General features: G+C 36.4%; 1 protein-coding gene across 5 annotated transcripts in view; it reads right to left on the bottom strand.

Annotated features, from left to right (window-relative positions):
* Positions 1–20,407, bottom strand: part of LOC150098253 (transcriptional repressor p66-beta-like) — a 98,742-nt gene that overhangs the window by 57,925 nt on the left and 20,410 nt on the right. For all 5 annotated transcript variants that reach the window (XM_090406167.1, XM_090406163.1, XM_090406166.1 and 2 more), the window contains exon 2: positions 14,508–14,574. In XM_090406167.1, the coding sequence (XP_090262293.1) occupies positions 14,508–14,542 (35 nt within the window). In that variant the 5' untranslated portion in view covers positions 14,543–14,574. The remainder of the gene's footprint in view (positions 1–14,507; positions 14,575–20,407) is intronic.

The following is a 20,407-nucleotide window of genomic DNA, read 5'->3' as shown; positions in this document are numbered from 1 at the left end:
ACATAAATCTTACCAGGAGCAATCATTAGGGAAATACCTCTGTAATCCTCATATTCAGTTTTATTTCCTTTTTTATATATAGGTACTATGAGAGTTCTACTCCAATCATCTGGAATTTGTCCCTCTGTCCAGGTCTTTTGGACAAAGGGTCGAATATCATCTACTCCATCAGCCTTTCTACATTTCAGACTTTTGATGCTTTTTCTACTTCAAGAATGGATATGTATTCCTGATTGCATGTCTGTTGAGTGTTTTTTTACCACTGTGCTGTCATCACTACTTGTTACATTTAGCAATTTTTCTAAGTAATTATTACTCCATACATCAAGGATATCATTTTCTCCAGTTTTGATGTCACCTTTATAATCTCTAATTCCTTTTACAGCACTCTTTTCTCCATTTCTGAGCTTTTTCAACAGCCTCCAGAATATTTTGCCACCTTCCTGATATTTATTTTCTATGTTCTTATCAAAGTCTTCCCATGAGTTTTGTTTAGCTAGTTTTACACAGTGATTAGCTTTCTTACATTTGTCTCTGTATTCTCTAAGAGCACAAGCTGACTTATTAGGTAGGAACTTTCAATATGCTTTCTTCTTTTCCTTCACTGCCAGTGTCAACTATGGAGTTCTGATTTTTCTATCTTGCCGAATTAATCAATGTTTTCTTCAGGGCTTGCCACCAAATCTCCAAGGTTTGGTCCATGTTCTCAGACTGTTTCATTTTTCTTGAATAATGTTTGTGTATTTTAGTCTACAGTTCACATCATACCTGGCTCAATTTTTATTTGCTTTAAATTTTTCTTACATGTTCTTCTTTCAATATGAAATTCAATTTTATCCTGCTTAAGACTAAATGGTGATCACTTCCAATTTCAAATCCTCTATATACTCTAGTATCTTGCACCAGTGAGAAAACATCACTATCAACAATAACATAATCAATGAGACTTTTCGTATTCCTTGTAACTTCTCTCCGTGTGAATTTGTGCACATTTTTATGGTAGAACATTGTGTTAGTAATAATGAGTCCATGTCCTGAGCAGAAATCCAAAAAAGTATTTGCTATTATTATTAGTGTTACTCTTTCCTCCAAATTTTCTCAAAATATTTCTGTATGTCTGACAATCATTTCCTATTCTGCTATTTAGATCCCCAACAAGGGCCAACTTTTCCTTTTTCATTGTATCAGTTGCTTTCTCTAAAGCCTCAAAAAAAAAATTTTCCTCTACTTTTACCTTAGTAGAACCTTCTGTGGGACCACAGACACAAATAAGTCTCACTGTAAATGCACTGACACACACACACACACACACACACACACACACACACACACACACACACACACACACACACACACACACACACACACACACACACAAAACAAGGGGCACTCTTGGTTAGCCTAGGCTGTTGGGTATGAGGCCTAATTAATGTTTCCCAAATGTTGGGAAATTTAACACAACTATATTTTTTTTAGATTAGGTTGTTTTTAAAATTTGCTGCTGATTCTAAAAAAAAGTTGTTCATGTTTGTATTTGCTGAAGTAAAGCATAGCAACTTTTTTCCCCATTTGATTCTGTTAAGGCATCCAAGGCATGGTCAGCTATATGTGATTGACCATAATTGTGGTGGCAAATGTATTTCTTGTGTTCACCAATGTCTTAGTTTGTCCATAATATAACAAGCTGCAAGAATGAGAAACCTTGTAAACACCTGGAACAGAAGAGTGGGGGGGGGAATCTTTAGGAGAGCAGATAAGGGTTGCCAGCTTCAAATTAGGTTTGAAAGCAGTATAGAAATTATATTTCTTTAAAGTTCAGGCTATTTATTCTGAGGTTCCCGAATAAAGAGAATAGTAATAGCATTACTATAACCTGCATGTTGAAAGAGACGTTTTTATGTGACTCTCACCTAGGGAAGGTTGTTAGCAAGCCTATAGTACATTTTTATCATGGGAAGACTAAGGATTTGTTTCCATTTTTATTGATTTCATGTTTTGTTTTGTTTTCTATTTTTACTTATTTTTTACATAGTCCAAAAATCCTACTCTAGAGACCAAACATGAAACTTTGTCAAGCCACTTCAGACCTCCAATACAGGGCAGTGGTCTCGCACAGGTGATGAAATTCATCTCCAACCTAAAGATGATCACAAACATCCATGCCCACAGCCGGATTCCAATCTGCAGCCTGTTGGTTAGAGAGTAGATATGCTAACCACTAGCCAACCAGGCTGGCATGTGAGAAACAACTATTTTGTTAATATTTTTGGCATTGTAACCATTGAACATGAAGGCATAGTGAATAAAAGAGAGTTCAGCTGCGAGAGAAGCCTGGTTGGAGATTCTGTTGACAAAAGCTTCAATATTATCATATTATTGGGAAGGGGAGAATGAAAAAATTTGTTTATGTATCTAGCTGTGTGGATAGGTTTTCTGCAAACTGAGAAGAAAGAGCACCATTGAAAAGATGTGATTGAAGTGCCTAGAAAAGGCAGGCTAGCATTAATTTCTTTTCTACAGTGAACTGAATTTGGTGGTGTAGACTGTTGAAGTGGAAGAGGAAAGAATCTGTATCTGAGTTGAGTGGAGAACACATCATTAATGTATCTTGGCCAGATAGGTTTGAGAATGGCAGTATCAAAATGCTCCATATAGAAATTGGCTAGAGGAGGAGAGAGTCCGTTTGGCCGTGCCCTCTATCCATTTATATAAGGTGTCCTGCTAAGTGAGTAACCTGAATGGTAAAATTAAAGAGATTAATTATGTTAGGAGGGGGGAATTACTAGGAATTTATCGGTACAAGTACTGAAGCAGTACTCAAGGTAATAATAATAAATAATAAAAATAAATTAGTAAATAACATATGTAGAAAAAGAAAATTTTAAGAAATATGCAGAGCAGTATCTATATACAAATCAAATTCATAACCCAACATGTTTGTATAAATTGATTCTTTTTAACCATGCAATTTCTCTGAGTCTGATAAGATCTGCCTGAGTGCATGTGGCTCAAGCAGAGCAGGAAAAAATTCATTCCTTTCTTTGGTGAAGTGCTAGTACTCCACGAACATGACAAATGGTGGATTGCGCTGTTCATCATTGGAGGGGGGGGGGCATAAGCCCTCAGTAAATAACAATGCGTAAAATGACTAACCCTATACAGAGCAACTTCCTCTGTTTTCATGTTCATTTCACTGCTAATGCTTAATCTCATGCAATTTTATTTGTTAGTGCTTGCTGCCATGTTGAATGCCATTGGGTTATTAGCTTTGATTCTATAAACGGTCTGTAGTCTGTACAGTGAATTGACAAACAGTATCTGGAAAATGCAGGAGCTAATCTAGAAGTATCTGTAGTCTTATTTTTCTTAATTCTGATGTGGCTAGGAATCCAGCACATCTAAATATCAAACCTAAGTGCTCTGACAATTGGTACAACAGTTGTATAGCCTTGAAAAGTACTGGATGTTGAGTGTACACAGGAGAGGAGACAGCCTATAAAGAACTCAATGAGTATGTATAAATCAAACACTACAGGTAGTACTTTTCTTTTATATGCACAAGCTGCAAGTTGAATTGCATGCAATTCTACTGTATAATTACTGCAATCAAGTGGATTGGATATGATCAAGTCAGGAAATACAGCAGCACAGGGTCTCAAATCTTGAACCATCAGTATAGATGGGAAGGAAATCAGAGTGTTCTGTGCTGTGTGCATTAAATAACTGCATGTAGACAGATGACAGAGTGTGAGACTTCCATAGGTGGCACAGTGAGGGGGTTACAGGATGGAGTGCAAACCTGCTATGAATGAAAGATGTTATTTGGTGCAGGCCATGTTGTCAACATTCATACCAATGGCTTGAATACTCTATTTAACATGCATACCAAAGAAAGAAAAGTAATAATGGTATCAAAAGAGTAAGAAAAGTGGTAAGCATGAAGACCCAAGAAATATTTCTAAAGTTTAATTGAATGTTAAAACTTTGAAGCTTATAATTCATTTTACTGTTAAATTCTGTTTCATGTATCACTTAGAAGTACTTTATTAATGTACTTCTCTCTCACTGTCAACTTATCTGACAGGGCAAGAGGAAACACTGTGCCCCGTGGAAATTTCATGCTTGCATTTTGGCAGACGAGCTACTTATCGTGATGGTTTTTTACTTGTAACTAAATCTGTGTGTTGGGGGGGAGACGATGTGTTTGTTTTTCGAACATATTGGAAAATAATAATGAAGGAGAATGCTATATTTTGCTGGTAATTTGCATATAATAATATGCAAACCATCATTAATGAGCCATGTGAGAATGGGACATGTAAAGGAAAGAACAAGGTGAATAGAAATACAGTAAAACATCAATTTTCGGTGGTTCTCCAATGAGAACCTTAGAGCCTAAACAATTGAAAAAGACACAATCCAAATTATGTTTTATTGAGTTAAAAACGTAAAAAATCCTATAAAAACACGAGATAAACATTCTTGTGGTATGTAAAGACAAAACTGAAAAATTTTAAACTTATTTAAATAGAAAATCCATGGTTTTTGTTTGTTTTCTTTGTAGCGTTATTTTTTTTTTGTTTTATTTTTCTTATATACCCACGGATTTGTAAAACTCCAATGTTATCAACATTACTTTGACTTTCCATGAATTTAAGCAATCTTTCTGCAGCTGGTTGTAGTTCCTCATCAGTCCTCGTTGAAAGAATCCCATTCTACTGCCAGAGGCAGAATGGAAAACCATAACAGTGATGGCAAATAAGTTCTACTAGAAGGATGATGCAATATTATTTAAAATAAGTAGTAATGACTTCTGTTATTTTACAAATCCAATTATATACAGAATTTTTTTTTAATGAAATTTGTATAATTCAGCACAGATAATCAGCATTATAGTGTACTTTCATTACTGGCAAATGAATTATTAATAATTACGATTACTAATTAATAATTGTGATATATGTGTCCTGTAAGTAGCTAGGTGGAGGGGATAGTATATGATCCTATAATTTCTAGACATGCATAAGTGAATTTATGAGGCAAACCGGTCTTGAGAACTCAACACTATAGGACACACCGGGGCGTAGGGCTGACCACCTTATCCTGTGAACGGTTTGAGGTCCGATGATTAATAAACCCTGAACACAAAGAGGATAAAAAGAAAATGAGATGAGATGAGATAATTAAAAAAAAATAAAAAATATAAGAAGAGAGAAAGAGATTTGTTTGCAAAGTAAATAACTAACCGATAATAAATGCCAGTAAGGCAAAATATACAGTTGGTTGTTGCTATAGGCCAGGGAGTTTCATAGATGATCTGGAAGACATGCATTAGCAAATCAGTACAATGAGTACAGGTGGAGTTATTGTTATGTTTGTTAGTGATTGTTATCGACTTCAACTTTGGAGATACAGACCGGAAGGAAAAAAGATCACATGACAGAAAGGAAATGGAATTTATACACCTACTGAGAGATAATTACTTGAGGCAACACGTGATGGAGGGGACTAGGCAGTGGTGAGCTATGGAAATTTTAAGAAAGGGCTCGCATCATCGAGTAAAAAAAAGCTGTATTTCACACAAAAACTTTCATTAATACAGCCTGTGTACAAATGTCAACCAAGAAGTATGAAGGGACAACCTGCAAAGGCTATCATTTTTAAACCAATATTTCATGATCTAGACATGAAATATTTGCACACAATCATCTGTGTTAATTTATCTTACATAAGAAAAACATTTTTTTACTATCAAAATATAATAAGAATAAAATCTTTTATAATCGCACATATGAAATAGTCCGCAATTTTTATAAACAAAATAAATTTCTTTTGTTTGCGATAGAAGTTTTTATGACAAACAATCTATAAATAAATATTATCTAAAAACAATAATATTGAAGTACGTTATATTTCTCTTTGTTTTTATACTTCAAGTGATAATCAAAAGAACCAATCATGGGGCATTATTTTATAGTCCTATTTATTTATATGCCATTACCAAAAGTGAATTCTTATTTGTAAAATGGTAGTAACAGTAACTATAATATTTTATTTAATAAAATCACTTTATTAGGTTACCGTATGAGTTTGTCGCTTAATATATTTCAAAAAATTATGTTTTTTTTTTCTTTTTTTTTTTTTTGAAAAAATAAAAAAGTAAACAAGAAGAACAAGGGGCTCGCAAATTTGAGAAATATTTAACAAAGGGCTCGGGCGAGCCTCTTATAGCTCACCACTGGGACTAGGGGAGTGAGATTATTGGACGGGGTCATAGGATCAGAAAAGTTATCCATAACCAAGGTGGCCACAATGCTCCGACTGGCAAATGGTACCATGCAGTCTTGACTTCGGAGATTGTACAACATGAGGAATATTCTGTCAAGAAGGGCTATATGTGAACTACAAAGCAAGTGATTACAACAAGCAAAACAAGCATAATACAAAACACATCTCCATGCAGCTATGTGTTGAGGAGATGTGTTTTGCATTATGGAAGATACTGAGAGAGGAATGTTGGTAGCTTGCTCCACCTTTGCAAGGAGTTGCCCGGTGTTGTACCACTTTACCCCAGTCCTGAAGATGCTTTCAGGTACAAGCTTTGTTTGCACATGCTTGGATAAAGGATTAAACTAAATTTATCATAGTCTGACCAAGTGAAAAATAAACTTCCAACATCTTTCTCTAAATCCAGAGTAATTTAATAAAAAGGTGGCACACCGTTTGGCAGCTCCTATAGGAGGAGATGACCTTGCTAATTCTTCTGCCTGGTATCTCCACTTGGGCCTGGCTCCCACTGAAAGGACCTCAATAAAGGACGAAACTAATCTGGGTAGTGGCCCTTCCCTTAATGCATAACATTATACATATCTGCAAGGAGATGTGTTTTGCATTATGGGAGATACTGAGATAGGTGTGTTGGTAGCTTGCTCCACCTTTGCAAGGAGTTGCCCAGTGTTGTACCACTTTACCCCAGTCCTGAAGATACTTTCAGACACAAACTTTGTTTGCACACACTTGGATAAAGGATTAAACTAAATTTATTATTTTTACCTTCAATAAGAGATTTCTTAATACCAAAATTAAACTGCCTTGTCTCTTATTCATATTAAAATTTAAATCTGCAGGCCTATCACTTTTAAAAAATCAAGGCACTATGGTTTCAAAACATTCACCCTACAATACGAACTTGCAAAGAAAGTATTCAGTATTACTAGATTTGAGAACCGGATACAAACTACCATGATCTTAAATTTTAGTGGAAAAATTTCTTTATACTTCCTTGCTGATTGGTCATAACATTTGCAACACAGATGTTATATCTTTCAGTTTTGAGAACAGAGGATACGCCACCCATTGTTGTAATCGGCTTGCAGGCAATTTTTATGATCAGTTATAAACAGCGGTATTCTCTTTCCCAATTGCTGAAAGATTTCAATGTGTGAAAATTAACGATAATTTATGAATATTTCCATGTTTAAAAATATGCCGCTTGGTCACTGACATTTGCTACACGGATGTCATTTCCTTCAGTTTTGAGAACAGAGGATACACCGCCCATTGTTATAATCCGCTTGCAGGCAATTTTTATGACAGATCATAAACAGCGATATTCCCTTTCCCAAATGTTGAAAGTTTTTGATGTGTGAAAATTAACGATACACAGATGTTATTAGGAGTTCTGGGTCTGAGCTTTTCGACATATTCATGAATATTATTCTCCTCAGAATATTTCCACTATAAAAATATTTATTCATGAAAAATGATTAGAAAACTAAAATGACAAATTCTAGGAGAACCTCTTGCGGAACACAGTTTGGGAAACCCTGGTTTAGATTATTTAAGTGATGTACAGTGTCAAGTCCTTTCTTTCATTTTCTTGCGGTGAATCCTTTTTTGAACAAGGTTCCAGGAGATTTAAATTTATCATTGTGTTTTTTGGTAGAATAGTCAAAAAGAATGGCTCTATGCATATTTCAATGGACAGGTGCTCTAATTCAATCTATTTTCTAATTTCTGATCATATTGTAAGGTGGATGATCTCTTTAGTCTAGGCATCGTCCGGAGTGAGATGTGTTCCTGTTGTTGGCTCCTGATTCTGTTAGTGAATTCAACAGTGGAGAGTTTTCTTCTGTTTTCTAGTAATTGAAGCCCACATACTAGAAACTCTTGTTAAGCTTTTAAATTATTCGTAGATGAGACTGCTCTTGATTCTTGTATTCCATAGTGGGTTGTATGAGTGCCGTATATGTAGTTTTGAGTGTCTTCAGGTTTGGCACCTCTTTGTTCCACAAAGCCTTTTTAAGCTTTTTAATAGCTTTATTAGATATATTTGTAATATGATTTGTAAATCTCAGTTCAGTATCTAGGGTTAGGCCTAAGTATTTTGGAGACAGTTTTGTCTATTTTGTATTATATATTTTGATTTGGGGGTTGTAATTGTGTCTGTTTTTTCTATCAGTGGAGAAGATGCTGTTTTTTTCTGGGTTTATCTGTAATTTAAGTTTCTTTGCCCATCTTACTAAGTCTTTTATTGAATTATTTAGGACTTTTTCAGATTGTTGAGGATTACAGCTTGTGTGCCAGATTGCTATATCATCTGCATAGCATACTATTTTTGTGTCATTTGTTATGTGAGGATGGATATTGTTCATATAGATGAGAAATAGGAGTCAGCTTAAAACAGAACCTTTTTGTGGTTCTCCCAAGTTCGATGTATATTGGAATAAATTCTATTAACTTTTACTTTCATTTTTCTCCCTTTCATGAAATCTGAAATCCAAATTAACGTGTTTCACCTTATTCCAGTATTGCATGCAATTTTTATTAACTTCTGTCTCCAAATATGATCAAAGGCAGCTGTGAGATCCAAGAATACTGTTGTCTTCTTTGGCGGTTTGTCTTGAAAGCCATCTATGACTGATTGGCAAAGATAAAATAACTGATCTTCTGTACTAGGTTTTGTAAGTGGTAGATAAGGAGGTTTCAAGAGATCAGAGATCCTGTTGAGGGGATAGAAGGCAATCGTTAAAGTCTATTAACCTAGCAGTCTTGATATCCATGCCATCTGTGACTGACTGTATACAAGTAAGAATCACTGTAATATCATGTTTTGTGTTCATCCCAACTGGGAGGATGACGTAGAATTTTAACCAATTAACTGTTGTATAGTACGCCCACAGATTCGAGCCCCTTCGACACTTCTGCGCATGTCAACAGAAGGAGAATCCACTCTGATAATAGGGTAATCAATCCGTATGTGGGATGAGTTGTTTATTATTACACGTCAGAAAATTAACTTCTCTTTTATGATCATTGTAGTTAACTATGTTGCTTGTATAACAGTTGGAAAATTTTACCTATAAAGCACGTGATTTTGCGTGTTGGCAACCAATTCGTACGTCCTTCATTTCTTTCTCCCCTTCAGCATGAATCGACTATTCTTGGCAAGTCTCCAAGTGAAGATTTCTAAAGCATGGGCATACTATAACCACCATTCTTTGGCAGGAAGGTTTAATGAGGAAATCCAAGATCTTGGTTTCATTTGTCTACATTAGTAGAGATTTCGTAAGCTCTATCATGCAGGGTATGAATAATGTGTTTTTTGTGCAGGAAAGTGATTGGAAGTGGTGTGCAAGTAAGGTCTAGTGTTTGTTGCTTCCTGTAAACTAAGAAATTGAATGTTCTGCTCAGATACTTCTTAAAACAATAATGACCTGTTGCCTTCCAATTCAAAAGTGAATTTAATACGAGAATGAATATTCATGTACATAACAAATTCCTCAAATTAAGTAATAGAGTCAGACCAGATGAATATGTCATTGATATATCTGAGTAAAACTTTAAATGATGTTCCCTGGTACTATAAGTCTTTCTTTTTGAACCATTTGTTAACAGAGGAGAAAGGGAAGAACCCACTGGCAGTCCTTCCTTCTGTTCAAAATATTCCTCTTGGAATGTGAAGAAAAAGTGCTACTACTATGTCTAAAGAGATCGACAGTGTCTGGTGGAAATAGGTTCTGTAGTATGAGGGTTGTTTGAAAAGTTTGGTAAATTTCCAATAGACGACGATACAATTCGTTCATTCATACCAGTGTCGGTACGTATCATCTTTTTCATGACCCCTGGTAAAATTTTAGCCACGTCTGAAGCATAGTTCTTATATGGCAAACATTTAAAATGACAGTATTCGCATTTTTCAAAAAAATTGAGAAAAATGAGTTCCGTGTAGTGATAAAACACTTTTATTTGAATAAGTGGACAGTCGTGCAGATCAAAGTCAAGTTAGATGCTGGGGACTCTGCACCAGCATTAAAGACTATTTTTGGATAAATGAGTTTAAACGTGGTCGTAAGTCCATCAAAGATAAAGCACGCTCCGGATGCCCGACTGAGGTCACTACGAAGGAAATGATTGAAAGGTCCTCCATCATTATGGAAGACCACTGAGTGAAAGTACACGAGATTGTAGGCATCTCAACTGAATGGGTGTATAATATCCTGCAAAAAAATTGCACACGAAAAAGCTGTATGTGCAATGGGTGTCACAGTGTTTGGCGATGTTTAATTGCAATTCGCAGGATTTTTTGCATCGATTCATGACTGTGACGAAACTTGGATTCACCACTACACACCTAAGTCCAAGTAGCAGTCAAAACAGTGAACAATGCCCAGTGAAAGAGCACTGAAAAAAGTGAAGACCATTTTGTCAGGGAAAGCGATGATCATTGTTTTTTGGGATTCCCAAGGAATTATCATGATAGACTATTTGGAAAAGGGGAAGATAACAGGAGTCTATTATGAGTCATTGTTGGACCGTTTAAAAGAGGAACTGAAGAAAAAAACGGCCAAGACTGGTTCACAAACAAGTGTCCCTTCATCAAGACAATGCGCCGTCCAACACATCGGCCATTGCAATGGCAAAATTGCACGAATTGTGATTCTAATCGGTTTCACATCCACTGTGCTCTCCTGACTTGGCCCCATGTGACTTCTTGTTCCCAAACTTAAAAATTTGGCCTGGTGAGAAAAAAAATTTTCTTCGAACGAGGATGTCATTCTTCTTCTTCTGCAGCTTCTCCCACTTAAGTGGGGTCACTGTTGATAATGAGTCTCCTCCACACCTTCCTGTCTTGGGCTGTCACCACATCCAAGGTCTTCATCCTCAAGTCCTCTTCTACCAGCTCCCTCCATCTCTTCTTTGGCCACCCACGCTTCCTCCTTCCTTGCACATCCATCTGCATGACCCTTCTTCCCACATATTTGTCCTCCCTCCTCATCACATAACCAAACCATCTCAACCTTGCCTCCTGTATTTTCGCTCCTAAGTTCGTAACTTTCACTGTTCCCCTAACATAGTCATTTCTCAGACGATCCTTTCTAGTCACACCGCACATCCACCTAAGCATTCTCATCTCTGCTACTTCCATCCTGCTGATGTTATTTTTCCTCAGGGCCACAGTTTCTATAGCATATGTCATAGCTGGCCTCACTACTGTCCTATAGATTTTGCCTTTCAGATTGATCGGCACCCTCTTATCACATAACACTCCAGCCATCTCCCTCCAGTTCCTCCAACCCGCTTGTATCCTGCATCCCACTTCCTTCTCAGCTCTTCCCACTTCTTCTCAGAATCTAAAGTCTCTCTCACTTCTTGATGACATTTCCTTCCAGCTCCAGATCTGTCTCCTGTCCACCACCCACTGTGCAACATATATACTCTGTCTTACTTCTGCTCAGTCTCATACCTCTCTCTTCCAGTACTTTTCTCCATCTTTCCAGTTTAGTTCCTGCTTCTTCTCTTGAATCTGCATATACACAAGATGTCATCTGCATACAACATTGTCCAAGGCGCATCGTCTCTCACCTTCTCTGTTACCACCTCCATCACAATATTAAACAGAAACGGACTTAATGCTGACCCTCGATGCAAGCCAACTGTTACTTGAAAACTTTCTGTCTGTCCCAGACAGGTCCGAACACTTGTCTTCACATTTCTGTACATTTCCTGCACCAACCTGACATATTTCTCCAGAACCTTCTTCTCCCTCAGACACCTCCAGACTTCTTGCCTTGGCACTCTATCGTATGCTTTCTCCAGATCAATAAATGCCAGATGTAGCTCCCTTTGTTTCTCTCGATACTTTTCCATCATCTGCCGTAACCCAAAGATAGCATCTGTTGTTGATCTACCAGGCATGAAACCAAATTGTTCCTTTGCAATCTCCACCTCCTTCCTCAATCTACCATCAAGAACCCTTTCTTCATTTTTAGGATCTTCATTGTGTGGGACATCAACTTTATTCCTCTGTAATTTTTACAATCTTGTGCATTCCCTTTACCCTTGTAGATGGGGACAAGAGTACCTCCATTCCTCGGGTATATTTTCCTGTTGGCAAACTTTCATGAACAGGTCCCACAGCAGGTCGATTCCCTCTCCCCCCAGTGCCTTCCATGCCTCCACTGGAATTCTGTCGGGGCCCACCGATTTTCCATTCCTCATCCTCTTCATGGCCTTTGTCACTTCCACTCTATTGATGTTCTGCACCATCCCCTCAGAAGGCTGCCCATCTTCTCTGTGAGTCGTTGCATTTTCCTCATTCAAAAGTCCCTCAAAGTATATTTTCCATCTGTTTCTTATGTCCACATCCCTCCATAATACTCTTCCTTCAGCGTCTTTGATCTGCCTCACATGTAAGATGTCCTTTGCTGCTTTATTTCTACATTTCGCTAGTTGGTAAATTTTTCTCTGTCCTTCCTTTGTTTCTAATTGATCATACAGATCTTGATATGGCATGGCCTTCGCCTATGCCACAACTCTCTTGGATTCTTGCTTTCTCTCTCTGTACACCTTTCTGTCCTCTTCCACTCTTGACTCGTCCCACTTCTGCTTTGCCTTCCTCTTAGCTGTCACTGCCACGTGTACATTATTATTCCACCAACCCTCCTTCTGCTCTCTAATCTTTCCATATGTCTCACCAAGCACCTCGATTGCACTGCTCAGGATTACTTTTGAATTATGTTTCCACCAATCTTGTACACTTTCCAGTCCATCCGAAATCATCTCTAACACGCTCTCCCTAAAACGATTCCTCACACTCTCCTCTTTTAAGCGAAACCACTTAATTGTCTTCACCCCATGGCATCCAGAGGTTCTTATCTTCGATCTTATTTTAAAGTCTGCGCACAGCAGTCGGTGTTGCTGTGCTACTTATCTGCTGGAATTACTTTACAATTTGTCACAACCTTAAGATGTTTTCTTCTAGTCAAAATGTAGTCAATTTGTGAACTATTGTTACCACTCCTAAATGTTATCAAATGTTCTTCCCTCTTGTAGAAAAACGAGTTCACAATTGCCAGATCAAACGCTACTGCAAAGTCCACAACCCTCTCTCCTTCCTGGTTCCTTGTTCCCAAACTTAAAAATTTGGCCTGGTGAGAAAAAAATTTTCTTCGAACGAGGATGTCATTAAGGCTGTCAATGACTATTTTGCACAATTTGACAAATCCTACTTTTTAGATGGGATGAAAAAATTGGAAACTTGCTGGAACAAATGTGTAGACTTCGATGGAGACCATGTTGAGAAAGGTGATTTTTTCAAAAAAAAAAAGGTGTTTAACTTTTTTTTTACCAAACTTTTCAAACAACCCTCATAATTATATGGTTTCTGGAAGGTTGGTGAACAGGTTAACAATGTCTAGGCTTGCAAGTAGATCAATGGGTTCTATTGCAAGGTGTCTAGTGAGTTCTCTGAGATGTGACATGTTCTTTATAAAAGATATCTTGTCAATGTGAAGGCTTAGCAGGTTTACTGGATATTGGGTAGTAATGAAGCTGGAGAAAACCTTGCATCCAGAATGGGTTTTAATGGGTTACAATACTTTGGGAAATTCGTTATCTTGATATGAAATGTTTTTTGGTTTCTTTGGACCAGTTCTGCATCTCTTTAATCAAAGAGATGCAGAACTGCAAACCAGCAAAAATGCTTATCAAGATATGTGCATATGTGCACTTTCCATCGTTATTCTTATTTTCAAATATTTCATAGTAAACATTATCAATAAGTAATATGCTTTTTATTTTAATTTTTAAATTATTCATTTATTTCTCTTGATGATGTCAAACACAAGAATGCCTATTTTCAGGGTCTCATGGATAGGAGGAAGGAGTGAAGCACGAGTTGAAGAGTTTGTACTAGATTAATGTAAATGAGATTTCTTTCATAAGTACAGTAAAGATAGAAAACAAGAACCATTCCAGGAAGCTGTACAAGGAGGAGCATGTTTTTGCAGGAAAAGTAGTCAGGTGCAGTTTGATGAGTAATGCATGACAGTGAGGACTTTTTACAGCGAGTGTGACTCCATGGTGTGATCTGATGATAATTACTATATAATATTATGTCATATCCTAACCACATATTAATGTTAAATGAAAAATCAGATTAATCACAAGCTTTAATTAGGACTGCTGAAGATTGTATTTCATAATATATTTACAGATATACTTACCTCAGAGAAAGATCAGCTGCTTGCTGTAGTTCCATGGATTCCAGCAACAACAATTCTTAAGTTCTTTCTATTAGGAATGGGGGGAGGGGGGAAGAAAGAATAAAAAAACATGGTTGTGCATTTGGAAAACTTGATGTCCAAAATTATGAAATTATACAGTTCCTAAATAACTTAGACAGCATAAGCAGGAGGAGTATTTTTTTCTTGTTTGTAAAGCCAACTTTCATAACTTACTCAGCAAAATAAAGAGCTAATTATTAAAATTAGAAAGATACATGTATGTATGTACAGACAAATAATAAAATGCAAACATTCTTCTGAGTAAGTTTTTGTTTATAAAATACAAAAACTTTTTAATTTAAAAAAGATCACACCATCATTTGAAGCAAATTAGGTCATTTGCAGGTTTGATATACATATTATTTATTTCATGAGGACTGTTGCTATATAGGCTGAAGCAGCCAAAATGACTGTAATGCATGTTGTGTCTACTGTTGTCTATTATACAAACTCTTTCATCTATCCTCGCAGACAAAAATTCAGAAGCTTTGTGTTCAGACCTAGGTAGCCAACTCTGTTAATTAGTCATGACTACTGGCCAGTAAAACAACAGAGATGCATTTTTCACCATAAAAGAAAAATGCAGAGGGCCCTATTGCATGGGGAATGCATTATTATTATTTCGGGCTACTCCAGATACTACATTATGATACTACAAGGTCAAGTTACTGTAGCATGCCTAGCAGAAACTTAGATGAACATCACCTTTAAGATGATTTTTGAAAATAAATGGACTATGTATAATCCTTTCTGTATTAATCCATAAAATATCCTCACCAACTTACAAGGCTCGTCAAATCACCTTTTTTTCTATCTATTTAAATTCTGCAATTTACCTTTCCTCAACATCTTCATAACTAACAATCAATCCACAGTTCTAATATTTGTCTTTGTCACTCATTTCTGAACTATCTCTGGTTTCACATTACAATGGAAATCAGATGATCAAATCTATTCAGGTGGTCTTGTCAATGCATTATACAATAAGTCAATCTCCTTCACTCTCTCTAAAAAACAAAAATTAAAATACATGGACACAAGAAAGTTAATAACACTTCATTAAATCAAATATTTCAATCTGGATATAACAGATCACCTTCAATGAACAGACAATTCAAATAAGGTAAAATAACAATGCATTTCAAAAGATACAAGCCAGCATTAGTGTAATACAACACAGGAGATGATTATTTAGCCAAGTGACCTCACCCTGAAAATGCCTTTCCCTCTCTCTTAACTAATATCAATAGCATATATCAGCTTCACCAATGAGATTAAAATAAAAAAAAAAAGGATGGAAAATTAGCCTTCTTGGATCCTCCTTTCCCACTATTCCTCAAGGGTACTTACTGACTACCTCTGTTTATCACCAATCAACCTTTATTGCCATTATATATAGCAAGATTCAGTCCATCTCAAAGAATAAACATCATCAAAACTGAATAGAGTTTATAATGTTTGCTCCAACCCTTAACTTGATAACATCCAACATATGCAACAAAATGGCTTATTCTCAGAATAAGCCATTCTGTACATTCTTAACTCTTACAAGGCCTATTTGTATAAATCCTAAACCTGTACAGAGGGTTCCAATTCCTTATGTTACTGGAATCTGTTTCTAAAATCCTCAAGAATATAATCTAGTGCTCATATTTTCAAACTCTTCTTTCGTATCTTTCACCAATTCCATTTTTGCCTTAGGAACAAACTGAATTTATTCATCAGAGTGCATTTGGGTGTTTTGCTTTTGAAATTTCATGCTCTTTATTACCACATCAGACACAAATGAAGCCAGAGCCATGACAGGCAGTCATCTGAATATGACTATATTTTTAACACACTCAAAGCAGTGCAAAAGGTTCAAGATATAGAGTCTGATTGGGAAATTAAGGTATACCAAGACATTTGTGTGTGTGGGGGGGGGGGGGGGCACAGTATTAAATGTAAGGATGTTATTGATGATCAGCACAAAGATACTATACCTACTTATGAGAATTCTGTGTATGGGTGTCATCCCGTCTTTAAATTCAGATCAAATCTCCTCATCAGGAACACTGAAGCAGTATTACTCCTCAGAAAAGTTTTGAGGGCGGTCACCATAATTGGTATTTCCCCAGATTGATACTGCATAAAGGAGTAGCTCTGAATGTTTCTGGCAAGACGTCAAAGGACTGACTAGAATATTTCCTCAACAGAGTTTCTTGATGGATTGTGGGGATCGTACCAACCCTTCTGATTAAAGAAGGGTGATTTTCTTGACAGAATGCTCACCTCTTGAGGGTATAATAAACACAGCTGGTATATTAGCAGATGCATCAGATGTTTTCTTTTTGTTCTTTTTGTCAATGATGTGGATAGATGGTTTCTGGACTTGGCTGGGAATCAAGGAATAAGATTAATAAGAGAAATGTATATACTGGCAGGGAAGACCATTAACACACTAGTGCTAAATCAACTCTGTTTCATACCTATAATTTTTCCAGAAATAACAACATATACTAAAAATTTAATTATAAAAACTTTAATTAACACTTATTAATATTTTGGCAATGTTACATTGCCATCATCAGGGATCACAAAAAAACATCTGCAGCACAGGCACTAACATGTCATAAATATGGTCAAATTATGGGAGGTGAATGTATCTACGTGTACGTGTAGGTTTTCTGTAAATGGAGAATGTGGTAGATCCATCAGGCTGGCGCCCTGTAATCAGAGTATCTAGGAAAGGGATACAGTTGTTTTCCTTTTTTGTTTTTGTTGTTTTCCTGATCCCCGATGATGGTAACGTAACATTGCCGAAATATAGGAAAGTATTAATTAAAGTTTTTATAATTAATATTTTAGTATACATTGCTATTTTTGGAAAAATTATAGTTATGAGTAACCAATGTATAAGCATATCAATCAGAATTTTGTTTAATACATTTGGTATTCTTGGAGTTTTAATATGGTAATAGCATATGCAGTTTATTCAGACTATATTTTTGATATTGCATTATTATATTAACATTACTGATTTATGATTTTCTGAAAATAACAGATATGAATATTGCAGACTTAAGTAGCTGCTGTAGCATTGTGTTAGAAACGAGTGAATGCCAGCAGAGAGACTAGTAGCCTGATTGAAAGTAAGGGAGATGAGCATCATGTGGAAATGGATGTTGCATTTGGAAGTAGTAAATTTAGAGGAAGATGATGACAAGGCAGATGAATGTTCAGTTGAGAACAGGTTGCTTGAAGGAAGAGAGATACTGAAAGCAGAAGTGGAACATATGAAAATGAGTTCGGAAGTGTGAAAGAAGAGATTAGGAAATTGGAAGGACTAACTGATGTGAAAGGAATGAGGGTGGGAATGGGAGAAAGGAAGGCAAGATTGTGCATGAGTTAGGGATGGAGAGATGACAGGAAGGCCAGTAAGTGGGATTGCAAGGGGAGAAAGAGTGAGGAATGCAAAAAATATATGGAGATTTCATGATTTGTGGAGTGTAAAATAGAATGCTAGAGATGTTTTTGCCTGGAGAAATGATGTAGTGTGTGACTATGGCAATTAAGCAAGGTGAAAGTGTGGATGTTTTGGGGGGTACAAATGACCTCAGAGGATCAGGTAGTGAGAGATTTGAGATTTATGCTTGAGGTTGCATGGCAGAAGGGTACAAGAGGAAAGATAGTAAGCATTCTGACCAGATATGATAATGCACAGTTGAGAGGAGTTCTATTATGGCGATAATGTGTCAAAAGAGAGGTTTGTATTATGTGAATGTTGAGTGCATTTGAGAATAAAAGAGAGCTTTGTTTGAGAAATGGACTGCATTTGAACAAGGAAGAATATAGGAATCTGGGAAGAATGTTGTTCTCAGGACAAATTAAAGTATTAGTGCAAGGAAACAAGAGTTGTCGTGGCAGATGGAAGCAGGGGTGGCCTCTTGTGGGATTAGACACTTGGGAGATGGAGGAACATATAGTTTCTCCACTATATCCATTAGGTCTATATAGAACATATAGATCTAGTGGAGTTGTTTAATGATCCCTTTATTAGGCTATCCTGGAAAAGGTTTCTCACTAGAGAGAGAAAGAGAGGATTAAGGTTTGGAAGTGCAGGAGGAGAGTGTTTCGAATATGAAGTACTCTGGATGTCAGTGGGACTGGATGGTATTTCACCACGTTTTAAGAGAATGTGGTAAGGAACTGACAGCTCCACTGACTTGGCCTTCAGCGAGAGTCTGGTTGCGGGAAAAGTGCTCAAGGAAGCGAAGGAGAATATGATAGTGTTGTTGCATAAGGCTGATGGTAGAATGGAAGTGTCAAGCTATAAACCAGTTTTTATTTCTTCTGTGATTGTTAAGATTTTGGATAAATTAATGAGAGATCATATGCAGCATTGAGCAAACAAGGATAATGTTATCTGTGCAGGTCAGCATGGATTTGTTAAGGAGCACTCTTGATTAGGTAGGTGGTTGTAATATTAAAAGTATGACAACTCTGAACTCATCACTACTCTTATATTGCCCCTGGGTAACATTTTCATTGTTGAATTCCCATAATGCGTTGGTGTAGATGGAGAGAACAGGACTTCATGGGAGTTATTTTGAGGATAGGTAAAATGTTATATATGAAATATATCAGGGATGTCCAGATATATTCACAATGTCATATTATATTGGTGGGATTATGCTAGAAGAAATTGATCAGGCTAGGGATCTTGGAGTGTTAGTAGATAGGAAGTTGAAATTCAGGGACCCATGTGGCAAAGATTGCAAATACAATTCAAAAGATAATTGCAATGCTGAAATGAACATTCACACATAAAGATAAGGATATTATTTTGCCTCTTTACATGGCCTTGATAAGACCTCACTTGGACTACTGTGCGCAGGTCTGGTCTCCTAGTTTTTTGTTGTGATTCTAATATACTGGAGAGAGAGTACAAAGGAGAGTGTTAAAAATGATATCAAATGGAATACTGATTATGAAGACAGATTGAGAATTTGTAGACTGCAGACACTACCAAACAGGAGAAAGAGGATGATATGATTGAGATTTACAAACTTCTGAAATGGTCATACAAGATTTCAAATGATGAAATGATGAAATCTCGTTCTTTCTCCACTCTCCATTCAATTTATGGAGAGTGGGGAAAGGACGAGAAACCTCCTCAGAGGGTGGTGCGTGATTAGAATAGATTGCCATTGGATGTTTTGAGTGCAAGCAGGGTGAATGAATTCAAGAATAAGTATGACAGCTGGTGTGTGTGTGTGTGGTATGTGGCCTCCCTCGATGAGTCTCTCTTAATAATAATAATTTTTCTCAGATATCCACATCACTTTTAAAATTGATTTGATTAACAGATTCAAATGATACATTGACTTGATCTTTTGTCCTTGTTGCTCTGACGATGCTAGCATTATTCTAGAGAAATATAAACTAATATTTTGAAATAAGGTCAATTTTCATTAAGTGTTTTTACTCAATAAATGTCTTGAAATAATGTTATAAAGACAAGGTAAGTTCAAAATCAAGGACAATGTTTCTATTACTTGAAGTCTTCTAGTAACATCTCAAAAGTGAAACTGCAAATATTTGACACAAATAAGACCGTATGTTTTTAAAGTGACTTTTTTGAACACGGCTTCACCCTAACTCCAGATGTTTCATGATATAATAATACAATTTTGAACTTTTACAATTATACTGTCATAAATAATGTGCACATTATTTAAAACAGCATTAGATAAATTAGTATATTTAGAGACAAATGCAGCATTCCACAGTAGATAAAAATCTATTAAAAACACTGACACTTGTACTAATATGGATAAAATTAAAAAAACATGTAAAAT

Source organism: Typopeltis vanoorti, chromosome 16 (genome assembly GCF_054136105.1).
Source record: "Typopeltis vanoorti isolate ZY-2024b chromosome 16, IOZ_Tvanoo_1.0, whole genome shotgun sequence".
NCBI classification, from domain to species: Eukaryota; Metazoa; Arthropoda; class Arachnida; order Uropygi; family Thelyphonidae; genus Typopeltis; species Typopeltis vanoorti.
Note: the sequence above shows the minus strand (reverse complement) of the source record. Positions and strands in the feature narration are given on the sequence as shown.